Genomic DNA, 14,625 nt, shown 5'->3' on the forward strand with positions numbered 1-14,625 from the left:
AGCTACAATGGGTTGGATGCAAACATAAATTATAACGAAAATTCTTGAAGGAGTTTAAAATCATACATGTCAAAATTTAATCTAGAAATAACTGACAAATTATTGAATCATTACAATATTGAGGATAAGGATGACCAACAATAGCGGAACCGGTTTAAACTGATACTTAATAATTTCAAATGAATTTAAATTTTGAGAAATTATTATTTGCACTTTAAAATTTTCATTATGCACTCCAAACTTATATCTAACTATTTCTTCCCATTTCCAAACACATGCACGATTTTCTTGAAGGAAGAAAATTAAACGTAAAACGTTTGATTGGGGAGAGGCCGATTTGGATTAGGACTTGTACATATGGTGTCTAATTGACCAAGTTTCATGGAAACTTGGCAAAAACCTAGCTACCAAAATGTGTGGACGGTAACAAATTATTTAGAATCTTTATGGCTTTGAGACAAAGCTGGCAGAAGACAACTACGACTGTCCATGCTCCATCTTTTTTAAAATTATATCTTAAGAACTTGTTTATTCCATTAATATTTTTCTCTAATACACGCACACAAAATGTTCTGATTCCTTGTTAGTTGCAGATGCAATATTTGTGAAGTAATGAGATGATGAAGTAATTAGTTAATTTAATAAATAGTCCTAACACTCTAAATAATTAATTATCTCATCGCAAGTATAAATGGACCAGCATGGCGCATTGTCAGTATTATATGGACCTAGACCTTACTTGGCTTATCTGTTTACTGTTTTTTTCTGGGACTGAGGATGAGAGGGTAAAGTTGCAAACTTAACGGTGACCTTTCTGCTTCCATCTTATCAGTTTCAAAAACTCGGAAGCTCTTAACATTGTGGTAACATTTACTGTTTTAAACTTCTCTTCCTCACGGGATTCTAGTGAACTAGTTTAAGGACATTGCTGTCAAAATTTTCCCATCAGTACGAAGTGTTTACATTTGAGGAAAAATGGTGGAATTTATGTGTTTTGAGTCCATGAAAATGAAAGCATTGGAAGGTTAATGTGGGTGAATTTAGGTCTTTCATTCAAGTTCTTTTTTATTTATGGAAGTGATTTCTACTCGTATATGTTTTTGTGCAGAAGATAAAAAGGAGTGCGGGAATCGTTTTCTTATTTTTTTTCGTGCTCATTTTTACAAATTTTCTCTTTGCTTCTTTAAAGCAGCTTCGCATTTTTTCTGGGTTAATTTTTTCCGCAGGAGGATTATTTGAAGTGAAAAACTGAGTGAAAAGATGAGAGTGGCAGTGATTGGTGCTGGGATTAGTGGGTTGGTGTCTGCCTATGTTCTTGCAAAGGAAGGGGTGGAAGTGGTGGTGTATGAGAAGGATGACTACTTGGGCGGCCATGCCAGGACTGTCACATTTGATGGTGTTGATTTGGACCTTGGTTTCATGGTCTTCAATCGTGTAAGTATTTTCTTATTTTCTTGTTTCAATTCAAGTCTAATCTTCAACGATGAGTAATACATAAAACAAATTTTTAGAGCAAATTTGCAAATTATATGATGTGTCATCAAAAGGTTTAATTTAGTCACTATTCATTACTAATACATATCATTTAAAGACTGACATCATTACTTTTTGAGTCCCATATTGACAAGGTTGGTAAATAAGAAAAACGCCTCACGATTTATACAAAAATACTTTCAAAGTTCAGATGGAAAACAAAAATCATCATCTATCTGGTTGTAAGGCCGGAGTTTTTTTGTTTCCTTCTCTCGATACAAAATAAATTAATCTTTCTATGTTTCTAAATTATTAAGTTTGAAGTGATTTTCTAAGTATAATTTTATTGATGTCTTACGTGTGTAAATAAATAATTTTCTTATATAAAGTTAGAGCATTTTTTTTGGCGTCCCCTGGATCTTAAAAATCTTTGGACCGGCCCTACAATTAATGGTAATGGAAAATAACATTGAATGTAGAAAAAAAAATGCACAATAAGGAGCTAAATGATTAATATGGTCGCTTGTGCATTTTATATCCTTTCATTTTGTTACCTAACAATTAATATTAATTTAATTTTAAGATATGATATTGTCCACAACTTAGATCTAATACCTTGGCGTTTAGTCAGGCCAGCGTTGGGTTTCATGTTAAAAGGTTTTGGTGCTATTAGTAGCAGAACAATAACTTGTAGATTACTAAGAATTTCTCATATCAGATTTTGTTCTCAATCCTTGACTTGTATCAAGCCATACAACAACATTAGCTATGTAACGTGTTCAAACTAGAGCATTTAACTCAAAATCAATTGAAAATAATACAGACGTCAAGGAGCTTATATAGTATGATGCAAGGCTTAGAATTTCTGATGTGTGGCTATATATTCCTGTATATTTGAAAACTGGACTGCAGGTCACTTATCCAAATATGATGGAGTTCTTTGAGAGCCTTGGGGTTGATATGGAGACATCTGACATGTCCTTCTCAGCGAGCTTAGACAATGGACGGGGGTGTGAATGGGGCAGCAGAAATGGTTTGTCGGGCTTGTTCGCACAAAAGACCAACTTGATCAATCCATACTTCTGGCAAATGCTTCGAGAAATAACAAAGTTTAAACATGATGCAATCAAGTAAGTAACAACTAAATGGTCATCTTTCACCGTCACATTATAATTTATATATTAGGGTAATTTTCTCGTACTAGAATATGTTTATCTTGTCATATACATTGTGAATCTAATCCACACATTTAGATAATGACAAGTATCACGAATGATCTAAATTCAGAGTTTAACGGCATAAGTATCTTAGGCAAGTAAAACAAAAAACAAAGATTGTTTTATTGCAGTTACATCAAAATGATGAAATATGATTTTGATGCTTTTTGTTGCAGTTATCTTGGGGAGCTTGAGAACAACCAGGACATTGATCGCAGTGAAACCTTGGGGCAGTTTATCAAGTCACGTGGCTACTCTGAATTGTTTCAGAAGGCTTATCTTGTGAGACTACTACTTAAGCAAATTTGAGCCTTTCGGTTCACTTTTTTCGAAAAATTATTTTGCAGTACTGAAATATAGTTACATGGTAAAATACCAGTATACAACGTGATTGATCATATCTTCATTTTACAGTACAATATCAATAAATATCTACTTATATTTACCATAACAATCAATCATGTTTCACTACCACACAGACGTTGCCCATGCCTTTTGAACTTAAAAAACGAAAGAAATTACTTGCATGTGCGAGTTAAGTTTATTCAGTTACTTGATGGGCATTGCAATGGCAATGACATTCATTATTGTAAGTGCAGGTTCCAGTATGTGGGTCAATCTGGTCTTGTCCTTCAGAAGGAGTTATGAGCTTCTCAGCCTTCTCTGTTCTTTCATTTTGTCGCAATCATCATCTACTTCAGGTACATTCATATATTTCTCCCCTTCAGTTAACGCCCAAAAGACTATTTTAAAATGTAGCATAACATATGAACTCTTTTAGAAACTAGTGGTTTTCTCTTTCGATGTTGGAAGAAGTTTTAGGTTCAAATCCCCTCTCGACAAGTGATCAAGAAAAAGTATCTCCTATGATAACATGGTTTAGCTAGAATGTGAGATCTAAATCAAAACCAATCTGAGTCAGGTAGCACTATGTCTAGTGATATTTGCCTTTACTTGTAAGTGAAGGGTCTTAGGTTCGACTCACATGAATAGCGAGTTTGGAACCTAACTAAGTACTTACTCTTTTGGCTTTGCCCTCGTTTATTTGCAGCTATTTGGGCGTCCACAGTGGCTTACTGTCAGATGGCGTTCACATTGTTATGTGAAGAAGGTGCTAATTTGTTGCTTCTGGGAATAACATATATACATTGCTTGCCTTGTTTCCATAGTCTTAGCGTTCTAATTTAAAGTAATTTGGATTACATTTCAGGTCAGAGAAGTTCTGGAGAGTAAAGGCTGTCACATAAGAACTAGCTCTGAAGTACATAGGGTTTCCACATCTGATGAGGGTCGGTAGTGACACTGATAGCTGAGACTCCATTTTCTTCCTTATATATGAACTTGTTTCTCATGTGATGACTCATTTGTTGGCTTGATATACATTGCTGCCCCATTCCCTTGACGGGTTTAGCTTTGGGGCTAGCCGTTGCTCTACATAATATAACAGAATCAGGGGCAACCAGATTCCTCCTGCGGAATTAAGATTTCTCTTTCTATACATTGTCGGAGGGTATACAATTCAAACACTTTAATTGCACTATCCAACTTCATGTCTGTTTGTTTCCATTTCTTGATTTGATCTTGTATGAGTTCTTGCAGTACTACAATTTTTCTTGGTTTAACTTGTTAGTAGAAACTTGGTATGGCTTATTTTTGTGTGGATTTCTTAAAACTTAAGTATTAACAGAGTTTATATGAGATATATCAGGTTGCACTGTAATCTCTGGTGATGGTTTGGAGGAAGTATTCAATGGATGCATAATGGCTGTCCACGCTCCTGATGCCGTGAGAATTCTAGGCGACCAGGCCACATCGGATGAGTTGAGAGTTCTTGGTGCTTTCCAATATGTGTACAGGTACACTTTGTTTCCCCCCACTGAATTATCATTTGCAGTGACAATTAATTTCAGTTTCCAAGTGACTATCCTAATAACTATTGGATAATTGTCATTCTGCTGGAGGATGGCAATTGCTGCTCCTGGAGCTAATTCACTCAATACACTATCATTGTTGAACTCTCTATTGGCAGTGACATTTTTCTGCATCGTGACAAAAATTTAATGCCCCGCAACCCAGCAGCATGGAGTGCGTGGAATTTTCGCGGAAAGTAATGGCAACAAAGTTTGTTTGACATACTGGCTCAATGTGCTCCAGGTAAAATAGTGTGTTAGACTTAACATTAGAAACATGGACTTTGATCTAATATGTTCTATATTGTTCCTTGTGTGGTTAAGATTTGGAGGAAGTTGTGGAACTCGAAAAGATTGATCACTTTGCTGTTCAACGATTTAACCAGTCTCTGGAATTTCGGAATGTGCAGAACATTGATGAAACCGGTCTTCCATTTCTTGTGACCCTGAATCCAGAACACACACCAAAACATACCTTGCTTAAGTGGTCGACAAGCCATCCAGTCCCATCTGTTGCTGCATCGAAGGCTTCGCTTGAGCTTCCTCGTATTCAAGGAAAAAGAGGAATTTGGTTTTGTGGAGCATATAATGGTGAGTTTTACCTGCTCAGGAGAAGTTGACAGTTTTTCAGCTATCAAATATTTTCGCTATCTTGAATAAAGACACAATTGAATGTCATTACTCCTTCATATTGACCAAAAATGTGTTTAGATGAATATCTTGCTACTCAAGTATGAAAACATGTTTCTTGCTAATGAATTAACTAGATGACTACCATATTCAGGATTACCTTAATTTTCATGGCTCAGAGCTGATATTTTTGTGTTCCGAATCATCTGAGCGTCTAATGTTACATTTTGTTTTCTCTTCAGGGTATGGCTTCCATGAGGATGGACTAAAGGTACGGTATGACAACATAAGTTCTTAAAGATCATTTTACTGTATTAACCAATTCAACATGTTATGTAAAAAGATTCAAAATTGATTGACATCCTACACATTTATTCGTTTTTGGTTAAGTGATATAGTGCTGCCTAAGAATCTATCAAATTGGTGGATTTCAGCTTAACAGTGAAGTGTACTACTTTGCAGGCTGGAATGGCTGCAGCACATGGTTTGCTTGGAAAAGGTTGTGCCCTCTTGGACAACCCAAAACACATGGTTCCGTCGCTGACAGAAACAGGGGCACGCCTTTTTGTTACTAGATTTCTTACACATTTTATCTCCACCGGATGTTTGATGTGAGTAGTACTTGTGTTTCATAAGAATCTTCCAGTTATTGCATCCTTTCTTTTATTGTGTCGAATAAGTTATGTACTTAATCAAGATAATTAATATATCATTGTCGTCGAATAGTTTCTTAGAGGAAGGAGGAACAATTTTCACCTTTGAGGGAACCGGAAAAGGGTGTTCTCTGAAATGTGTTATTAAAGTTCATAATCCTCAGTTTTACTGGAAGGTATGTATTGTTACTATGATTTTGACACTTTTTGTGTGAATTATGTGCTGCACGAAATTAACGTCAAGGGAAATGATCTCATTGTGAAAGCAAGAAATCACTTTCACTGATAAGCAGTACGATTTGTTTGGCAGGTGATGACACAGGCTGATTTAGGCCTAGCAGATGCATATATCAATGGGGATTTTTCATTCGTTGACAAAGACAAAGGTCTTTTAAATCTTATAATGGTAAGATAATTCAGTGTCCGGTGCAAAATCATTTGTGTACTTTGCAGATTCACAGAAGTAATCATCTTGCTAATTCATTTTCCAGATTCTCATCGCCAACAGAGACGCAAATTCTTCGGACTCAAAACTGACCAAGAAAAGGTGTGATGAGACTTGGTTACTAGCTTAAACTTGAATAATGATATAGCTCTTATCTAGTAGTTAATGAAATCTCAATACAATCCGGACTCACCTATTTTCGCTGTAGGGGATGGTGGACGCCATTGTTATTCACAGCTAGTATAGCATCAGCAAAATATTTTTTCCAGCATGTTTCGAGGCAAAATACTCTCACTCAGGCTCGCAGGAACATCTCTCGTCATTATGACCTGGTATACAAATTATGACCTTGAAATTCATTATTACTTTCTATCTTTTCCCATTGAGTATCTTAAAGGTATTTGGAACGGAGGCAAGGATCTCGTCACAGCTCACTATTAGCTTTCTGTGTGTTCTAGAGTAATGAACTATTCTCGCTGTTCTTGGACGAGACAATGACGTATTCCAGTGCTGTATTTAAGGTCAGAATAATTGGTTTCCAATCAGTTTACACTGCATGAAAGAAAGTACACTGTAGTTTTAACTTATATCTCGGTTTCTATGTTAAATCGTTCTATAGACAGAAAATGAAGATTTAAAGGTTGCTCAGCTGAGGAAAATCTCCATTCTGATTGAAAAGGCAAGTCTCTTTTATATTAACAACTCCGTCAGGTGGTTGTCCTTCTTTCTGTGCTATTTCAATTTGTTTTTCCTTCCGATAATTCAGGCTAGAATTGAAAAGAACCATGAAGTTCTGGAGATTGGATGTGGTTGGGGAAGCTTAGCTATTAAAGTCGTCAAACAAACAGGTTGCAAATACACCGGGATCACACTGTCCGAGGAACAACTGAAATATGCACAAGAGAAAGTGAAAGAGGCTGGCCTTCAGGTATCAAATGTTGTGAATAGCATGTTTATATAAGCATATATCAAGGGTTTTGAATGCATGTGCACGTACGCGAACTATATGTAATTTCGGTTGAATTCTACCAGGACCGCATCAAATTTCTTCTGTGCGATTACCGCCAGCTTGCTAACAACAAATATGACAGAATTATATCTTGGTTAGTGTTGCTCCGACCAAGTTTAGTTCATGAATAATACTCCTGGAAATAACTTGATCCGTGGTGGAATTTTGCAGCGAGATGCTAGAAAGCGTGGGGCATGAATTTATGGACGAATTCTTTTCGTGCTGCGAATCTGTGCTAGCAGAAAATGGCCTTCTTGTTCTACAGGTAACATTGCAACAAGTTGTTAGTTCATTGACTGATAAATTGCAACTCCTATAAACTGTGACATCCAATATGTCGCTAATAGTTAAGGGTGGTTTATCTTTCCTTACAGTTCATATCAATACCAGATCAGCGCTACGATGAGTACAGGCAAAGTTCAGACTTCATAAAGGAATATATTTTTCCGGGTGGATGTCTACCTTCGTTAAGTAGGGTAACATCGGCAATGGCTGCTTCTTCCAGACTCTGGTATGATCTGTTATCACGGGAACAAATCCATCGTTTGGTTTAACCTGGTGGTATGCGATTTTTGTTTTGACTTTTGCAAACTTCATTCCTGCAGTGTGGAGCACCTGGAAAACATTGGAATCCATTACTTCCAAACACTCAGATATTGGAGAAAAAATTTCTTGGAGAGACAAAGGTAAGAAGATTTGATCTAAACTCTGAATCCTCCCCAAAGGCATTTTAGAGTAAGCATGATTTAGACATTGTAAATGTTGATGAAATACTTTGGATGTGTAGTGAAATACTCGCTCTTGGATTCGATGAAAAGTTCATCCGGACGTGGGAGTATTATTTTGATTATTGCGCGGCCGGTTTTAGGACGTGTACTCTTGGAAATTACCAGGTACATTTCTACACTTTGAAACACATTGATGAATGCTGTTTGAAGCTACAAGCACAGCTAAAAGTACAGATATGCGATGCAGATGGTGTTTTCACGCCCCGGCAATGTTCCGGCATTCAGCAATCCGTACGAAGGCAAGTGTTGCTGATTTTCCTTTTATTTTTCCTTGCTTTAATTTTAATTTCTCACAATCAAGCTCAAGCTGACTTGCTTTAATTTTAATTATTATTTTTCATAATAAAACTGTTTTCTTTTATTTATTTATACGGCATCAAGGCCGCCTTGTTTCTTAAAGAAGCTTACTTGGAACGGGGGTGCAACGGGAGGTGCATCGAGCCCAATCACGCACGTCCCCGATGCATGGTAGTCCTTAAATGAGTGGCGCAAGTTTGCACCTTCACGGCAAAGATTGAAAACAAAAACCTATCTGCCTTGGTTTGTGATCGAAAGGATGAGAACCATCGCCTACATCTTTTGAAGATACTAAAGCAATGTATCAAAACTCTGTTGGTGAGGTTGTGCCATTAAATCCAACTCGATCACGTTAAGTGCACAAGTTTGCGCCAATATAGTGATCAAGTAAACACAACTGAAACAACTAGGCAGTTACCATCTTTTCCTTTGCCCAATTTGAAGGAATCTAAAACATAGGAAGAACAGTTGTACATAGAAACAAGATAAGACATCTCCCTCACCGCGCTACCTCCGGCTTTTCGAAGCACAAAACGCTCACCACAACACAAGAAAGAAGACAAAGTAACAAGACATGGAACAGGGCAAGAAATAGGGCAGGGTACTCTAAAACAAGGACAGGAGAAAAACAAAACAGCCTGTACTGTTACAACAGTCATGATTCTTACTCAAATACTGCATAACAAAATCTACCGTGATCTCGAATTTGGATAAATAAATAAATAAAAAAGCAATGGCTCTTCTACTTCATTCTAAAGTTCTACACAACTATTTTTAACAGACGCCTCCTTTCTGCTTCTCTAATTATCCTACGATCAACAGACTTCCACAATCAAATAGTGATACTGGGTAAGCTGCTCAAGTCAACATACCGTAGGCCAAGGCTGTTCACCTCACAATCTGTCATGCAACCACAAACCTGAGTGACGTTTACGATACCAATGATGTGAGCTCGAGGACTCTGCAGAATTTGACAGTGTTGGCATGGCCTGACTGGAGAATGACCTGATTAATTTCAAGTGAACAAACTTCCCAAAATTTCATTCCATCTCGAACATACCCCCAATGAACATGCCCCACCATGAAGCTCGTCTTCAGCCATGATGGACACTTCACTTTACAACTCGTGCACTTCCTCCTGTACAACACAAGGCCAAATACAGGGGGAAAATGATTATGCCATCGTCAAAGTGTCAACTACCACTACGACTATCGCTACCCATTATGAAGTGAACAGCCCATAGCTCCATTGCTATCAGAGAACTACCCTCACTACATCTTTGTAATTCCTACTTGTCATATCAAATCAAGCATAGCACCTAGTGGACAAACTTCCTAAAGCATCTAATCTTCAGCAAAAAAATAAACTGGAAAATAAAGCAATGATAAGATTTCAAACAACAGAATACTTTAGCTTTAACACTACGGCCAAAAAGGTAAATGCCACTAGCAGCTTGTAGACAATTATAAGCACGCCAAATTTAACACCACTCAGAAGCAAAAATTAAATAGGAGCATCTAGTGCGCACTAAAATACTATTTATTATAGGCTACCAAAATAGAAACTGCAAACTACTAGAACTTAAGCAATCCAACCAGTCCCAAAGCATTGTCATCCAACTTGAGCTGTTCTTGCTACTGCCGCTCGTCAAGAGAAACCATTACTAGCTCATGCATAAAGAGATACAGATCCATAAAATAGGATGCAATTTCAATTGAAACAGTCAACCATCAAAATTACTGCTGCTGGGATTGTCGTGCCTGAGCACTTCCATACCCACCACCATAACCAACTTGTCCACCATTTGCCTGACCACCATAATTTCCAGAAGCTTGTGATGGATCAGATCTCCAACCAGCATTTCCATAACCTGCATTTCCATTTGAATCGCCATAGCCACTTCCACCGTAGCCACCAGTACTACCTTGCTCCCCACCTGGAGCACCAACATTGTTATTTGGGACACTCCCCGAACGTCCTCCAACAGCTCCATATCCAGACGGATTTGCATAGGACGCATCCGTTCCACTGTACCCACATAACCATAACCTTGAGTTCCATACCCAGCCGCTGCACTAGGTGATTGACCAGCAGGTGCAGAACCGGGGCCACCACTGCCTGTACCTGCACTGCCGCTTGAAACACCCCAAGGAGCAGTATTCCCATAACCCATAGCACCATATCCAGAGGGAGCTTGAGAGCTCCACGCACTTCTAGGGGCACCTGGCGGACCACTAGCATAACCGGCATTTGGGGCATTAGGGTTTCCATATGCAGCAGCTGCTGGCCCTCCATAACCAGTATTGGTACCTCCATAACTTCCGTAACTGCCATAGCCAATTCCATTACTGGTAGGACCATACCCGTAACTGGGTGCACTATACCCAGAAGAACCATAAGGTGGAAACCCACCTCCACACTCTGGGATTGCATGTACCTATTGGAGTCCATTCGGACATCATATGAATTTGGGTTGCCAGTAGATACCCCATAGCCTTGATAACCACCACCACCAGCACCGCCACCACCTTGACCGCCGCCCATGCTACGGCTACCCCCACCAGGGTTGGCATCTTTGGGAAGAGCCCGCTTAACTTCCACTTGCTTACCATTTAGATCATGAAATGTCTTGTGCAAAACCCTATCAACAGCTTCTTCAGTGTCAAATGAAATAAACCCAAAACCACGAGGACGTCCAGTACTTTGGTCATACATTACTACTACATCAGTTACATGGCCATAAGATTCAAAATACTCACGGAATCCTTCCTCACTAAGAGTGGGGGGCAACCCTCCAACAAATATCTTCTTGGTCCTAACATTTCCCCCACTTCCAGCACTTCTAGTAGGATTAGCATTTCCAACTCTTCCAGAAGTTTGCTGCTCCTCTCTTGATAGGGCCCTCTTAGCCTCAACCTGAAAATTCAAACTTGTGATTATGCAGCAGAAAAATACCTTGTGTGTCACGGATGTGGATCTTAAATAACAAGCAAGAGCCAAAGCAACTTTATAGAAATAATACTCAAAGCTTCAATGGTGTCCATATATCAATGGGTATCATAAGCAACACTGACAAGAAAATATTGTCCGTAAGGACCATTTTTTAAATCAGTTACCGACCCGAACATGTGCAGCCAGTACAAAATGGTTAAAAGGTGACTTATAGTGGCATGGCTCATACAAGAACCACTTTAGATATATAAATCCTCTTTGGAAGCCTAACACACTGAAGTATGGTACAATTTCTCTTTCTACACGATTTTCTATACAATCCATAGAAAAGTTTCCAGAACTGTTACAAGCTAAAATGTTAGCATCATTATCATTGTGGGATGTAAAACACTTGACATGCAAACCAGTCGTAAACCCTAAACCCTTAACCCAGTCACAGACATAACAAAGAATGATTTCATAGCATGTAAATAAATACACATCCAGACATTTGTTCACAAGAATAACTTATTGCTCACTACTGCAAACCCACAGAAGTACAACAGAACAACATGTATACCATCAGCTTAGAAAAACACATTAGAAGCTTCCAATACAAATGTTTTTGACTCTTGCTCCTTGGTATAAATACAGTGAACACAATTAATCAAAGACTAAAGCTCTTAACAAGCAAACGTTACGTTATATTTAGCAGCCAAGCCGTAGTTTTACAAATTCAATTAAAGTCTTACTTGCAAACATAGTAGCAACCAGCAAACCAGAAAAACTGCAACTATACATACTTCAATGTCAAATAAAATAAAGCTGGACACGAGAACGAATACATTCACAACCAGACTAGCAGAATTACAAAACCTAGAAACTAAATCTCAAAAAATCAAATAAAATTAACAATGACCAGCTAAAGCGCACTAAAAAATAGAGGCCCAATTAGCTTAACACCAAATTAAACAAAAACCCACTAAAAATAAAAAAACAAATAAAAAATGGGAATCTAAATCTCACCGTTCTACCATCGATGGTGTGCTTATCCTGAAGAACCCTATCGAGAACAGCAGGATCTACAAAAACCACAAACCCAAAACCCCTGGGGCGGCCGGAGACCTTGTCCCTCATAACCACCGTCTGCAAAACGTCGCCGTAGTTGCTGAAGTACTCTTTAAGCTTATCCTCCGAGGTCTCCCATGAAATCCCACCAATAAAAAGCTTCCCCTGATCTGAATCCATGCGGGTTTTCACTTCACTGCCTCTCCTTCTCACTGACTGCGTGTGAGAATGAAAGCTTCGATCTTTATGTAATTTCGGAGGTGTGTTTTTGGATTTTGGGGGTTTGGGATTTGGGAGAGAAAGGAAGGGTTTGTGGCCGACTAAGGAGAGAGAGAACGGGTCGAGTGCGTATGTATGCTTCGAGATTGGGGGGAGTTTGGGACTTGGGAGATGGAAGTACGCGTTTGGACGGATGAGATTTTCTGCATTGGTTGGTCGGGAAGACTTTGATGTTTTGTACGGTTTGGATTTGATGTAAGTCGAAATCCGCCAGTGAGTTGGCTCATTGTCACGTGAGATGCACAGAGACATTCACAGTAACTGGGAAAATCGTCACACTAACATGACATCATTTCATTTCCAAATTGTTTGTTTTTTTAGCATCATCTAATAATTGTTTTAGAAAAAAAAAATTCAATTAATTTAAGGACTGTTTAATTATTCATATAAATTAAAGAAACTGACGGTTCATCATTAGGATGATGTTTGTTATTGTAATCATTAATTTGTTTTACACAAGTGAATGATTATAAATGTTCTTTAAAGCGAAAGAATTTTTTTTTAAATGAGTTTTAGATGATAATAAAGAAACTAAATGATTTTGATTATAATATTTTAAGGTAAAATAATGTCAAGTTAGAGAGGAAGTATCATCCTATGCACCAAAATTAGTTCAATTGTTTCCTGTCCAATGGTTTGTGCTATGAAACCTAATAAATTAAAATAACCATCATGGGGTGGCTTAGTGGTTGGGACGAATTACAGACCTATATTCCACACGACACGTCTTTGGTTCAATTTCTGGTGCTTGTGAATCGCACGATGGTGGCCAAGAGAGGTTGAAATGCCTCTGTGAGTATTCCCCGCCCTTGGAAGGGTGGATGTCGTGGTTACGCCACCAGCTGGTCCCCTTTTTAAATATAAAATAATTAAAATGAATTTAGGTTTTGTTTTGTGAACTTATAAGGCTATCTCCAACTCAAGGGTGAGAAATTTGCTCATATTAGTGTATGTGAATTGCACGATGGTGACCAAAAGGAGGCAAAAATACCTCTGTGAGTCTTCGTAGCCCCTGAAGGGTGGACTGCTATGGCGAAGCCACCAACTGGTCCCTCTTTTAAAAAGAAAATAATTGAAATGAATTTTATGTTTTATTTTGTGAACTTGTAAGGCTATTTCCAACTCAAGGGTGAGAATTTTCAACATTTAGCCCCATATTTTCAACTATTCAGCAATACGTATAAGGTTAGTCAGTTTTTTCCTACAAGGTAAGGGACCTATAATTCCATCCTCAACTTGATAATTTGTTGAACTTTTGTATTTCTTTGATCTTGTTTTTGCTAGTAGTTTTTGTATAATTTATCTTGTTTTTACGAACATTTTGATATGTAAAAAAATTCAAATTCAAATTCAAATTCAAAAAAATTTGTTCAGATACTTTTGAGTTGGACATCATTGGATTCAATATGACAACTATTTTTCACATAATGTGAACTATTTGTTTGGATGTCCTACATACTATTTATCAGATTTCCTACACATTTGCTATCTTCAATTCTTTCTTTATAAGAAGAAGGAATTCTAGGCAAACACACACCTCTTTCTTAAATCTCATACTTTTGCTTAAGCACTTTCATTTTTCAATGGGTTCAGTCGTGAGAAGCGAATTCATATACTAGAAGCATTTGATATAGAAGAAGATAACCATCAAAACGTTGTTGTTGTTGCTCGTCACCAAGCATTGTTGGAGGCTCATGATAGGCGAAACATGGCGGTTTGGGTTGCTGGTCATGAAGTTGTTCATCGTGAAAGATAAATTTGGCATGAGAACCTTCTGAACGACTACTTCATTCTTCGCCCTACTTTTGAACCTTCTAAATTCCGTAGGCGACATCAACTGGTAGAAAGGATGCTTATCGTGCACTCCCCTGCAGACAATCTATTTGACATATTGCATTTGACACGCGGGGCTCGCCCTTGTCTT

The 14,625-nt window shown here is 38.0% G+C and overlaps 2 protein-coding genes across 2 annotated transcripts; one reads left to right on the forward strand and one right to left on the reverse strand.

The window, feature by feature from the left end:
* The first annotated feature begins 613 nt into the window (after positions 1 to 613).
* LOC103948676 lies at positions 614 to 8,490 on the forward strand. Its single transcript, XM_048591893.1, is given in 26 exon segments — positions 614 to 863; positions 1,227 to 1,434; positions 2,386 to 2,603; positions 2,867 to 2,972; positions 3,290 to 3,391; positions 3,742 to 3,801; positions 3,901 to 3,979; positions 4,399 to 4,546; positions 4,720 to 4,795; positions 4,797 to 4,844; positions 5,011 to 5,191; positions 5,473 to 5,501; positions 5,693 to 5,841; positions 5,957 to 6,059; positions 6,194 to 6,289; positions 6,375 to 6,430; positions 6,537 to 6,660; positions 6,787 to 6,849; positions 6,948 to 7,007; positions 7,095 to 7,256; positions 7,361 to 7,431; positions 7,509 to 7,602; positions 7,712 to 7,848; positions 7,943 to 8,023; positions 8,125 to 8,230; positions 8,313 to 8,490. Coding segments are annotated over 25 exon segments (2,589 nt in total). The 5' UTR covers positions 614 to 863; positions 1,227 to 1,260; the 3' UTR covers positions 8,379 to 8,490.
* A 1,323-nt stretch (positions 8,491 to 9,813) lies between these two features.
* On the reverse strand, positions 9,814 to 12,717 carry LOC103948677 (heterogeneous nuclear ribonucleoprotein 1). Its single transcript, XM_009359728.3, is given in 4 exon segments — positions 9,814 to 10,461; positions 10,464 to 10,841; positions 10,844 to 11,339; positions 12,381 to 12,717. Coding segments are annotated over 4 exon segments (1,398 nt in total). The 5' UTR covers positions 12,603 to 12,717; the 3' UTR covers positions 9,814 to 10,159.
* Positions 12,718 to 14,625: the final 1,908 nt, after the last annotated feature.

Source organism: the organism of the source record quoted next, unplaced genomic scaffold (assembly GCF_019419815.1).
Source record: "Pyrus x bretschneideri cultivar Hongxiangsu unplaced genomic scaffold, Pyrus_bretschneideri_v1 Contig36, whole genome shotgun sequence".
Lineage (NCBI taxonomy): Eukaryota > Viridiplantae > Streptophyta > Magnoliopsida > Rosales > Rosaceae > Pyrus > Pyrus x bretschneideri.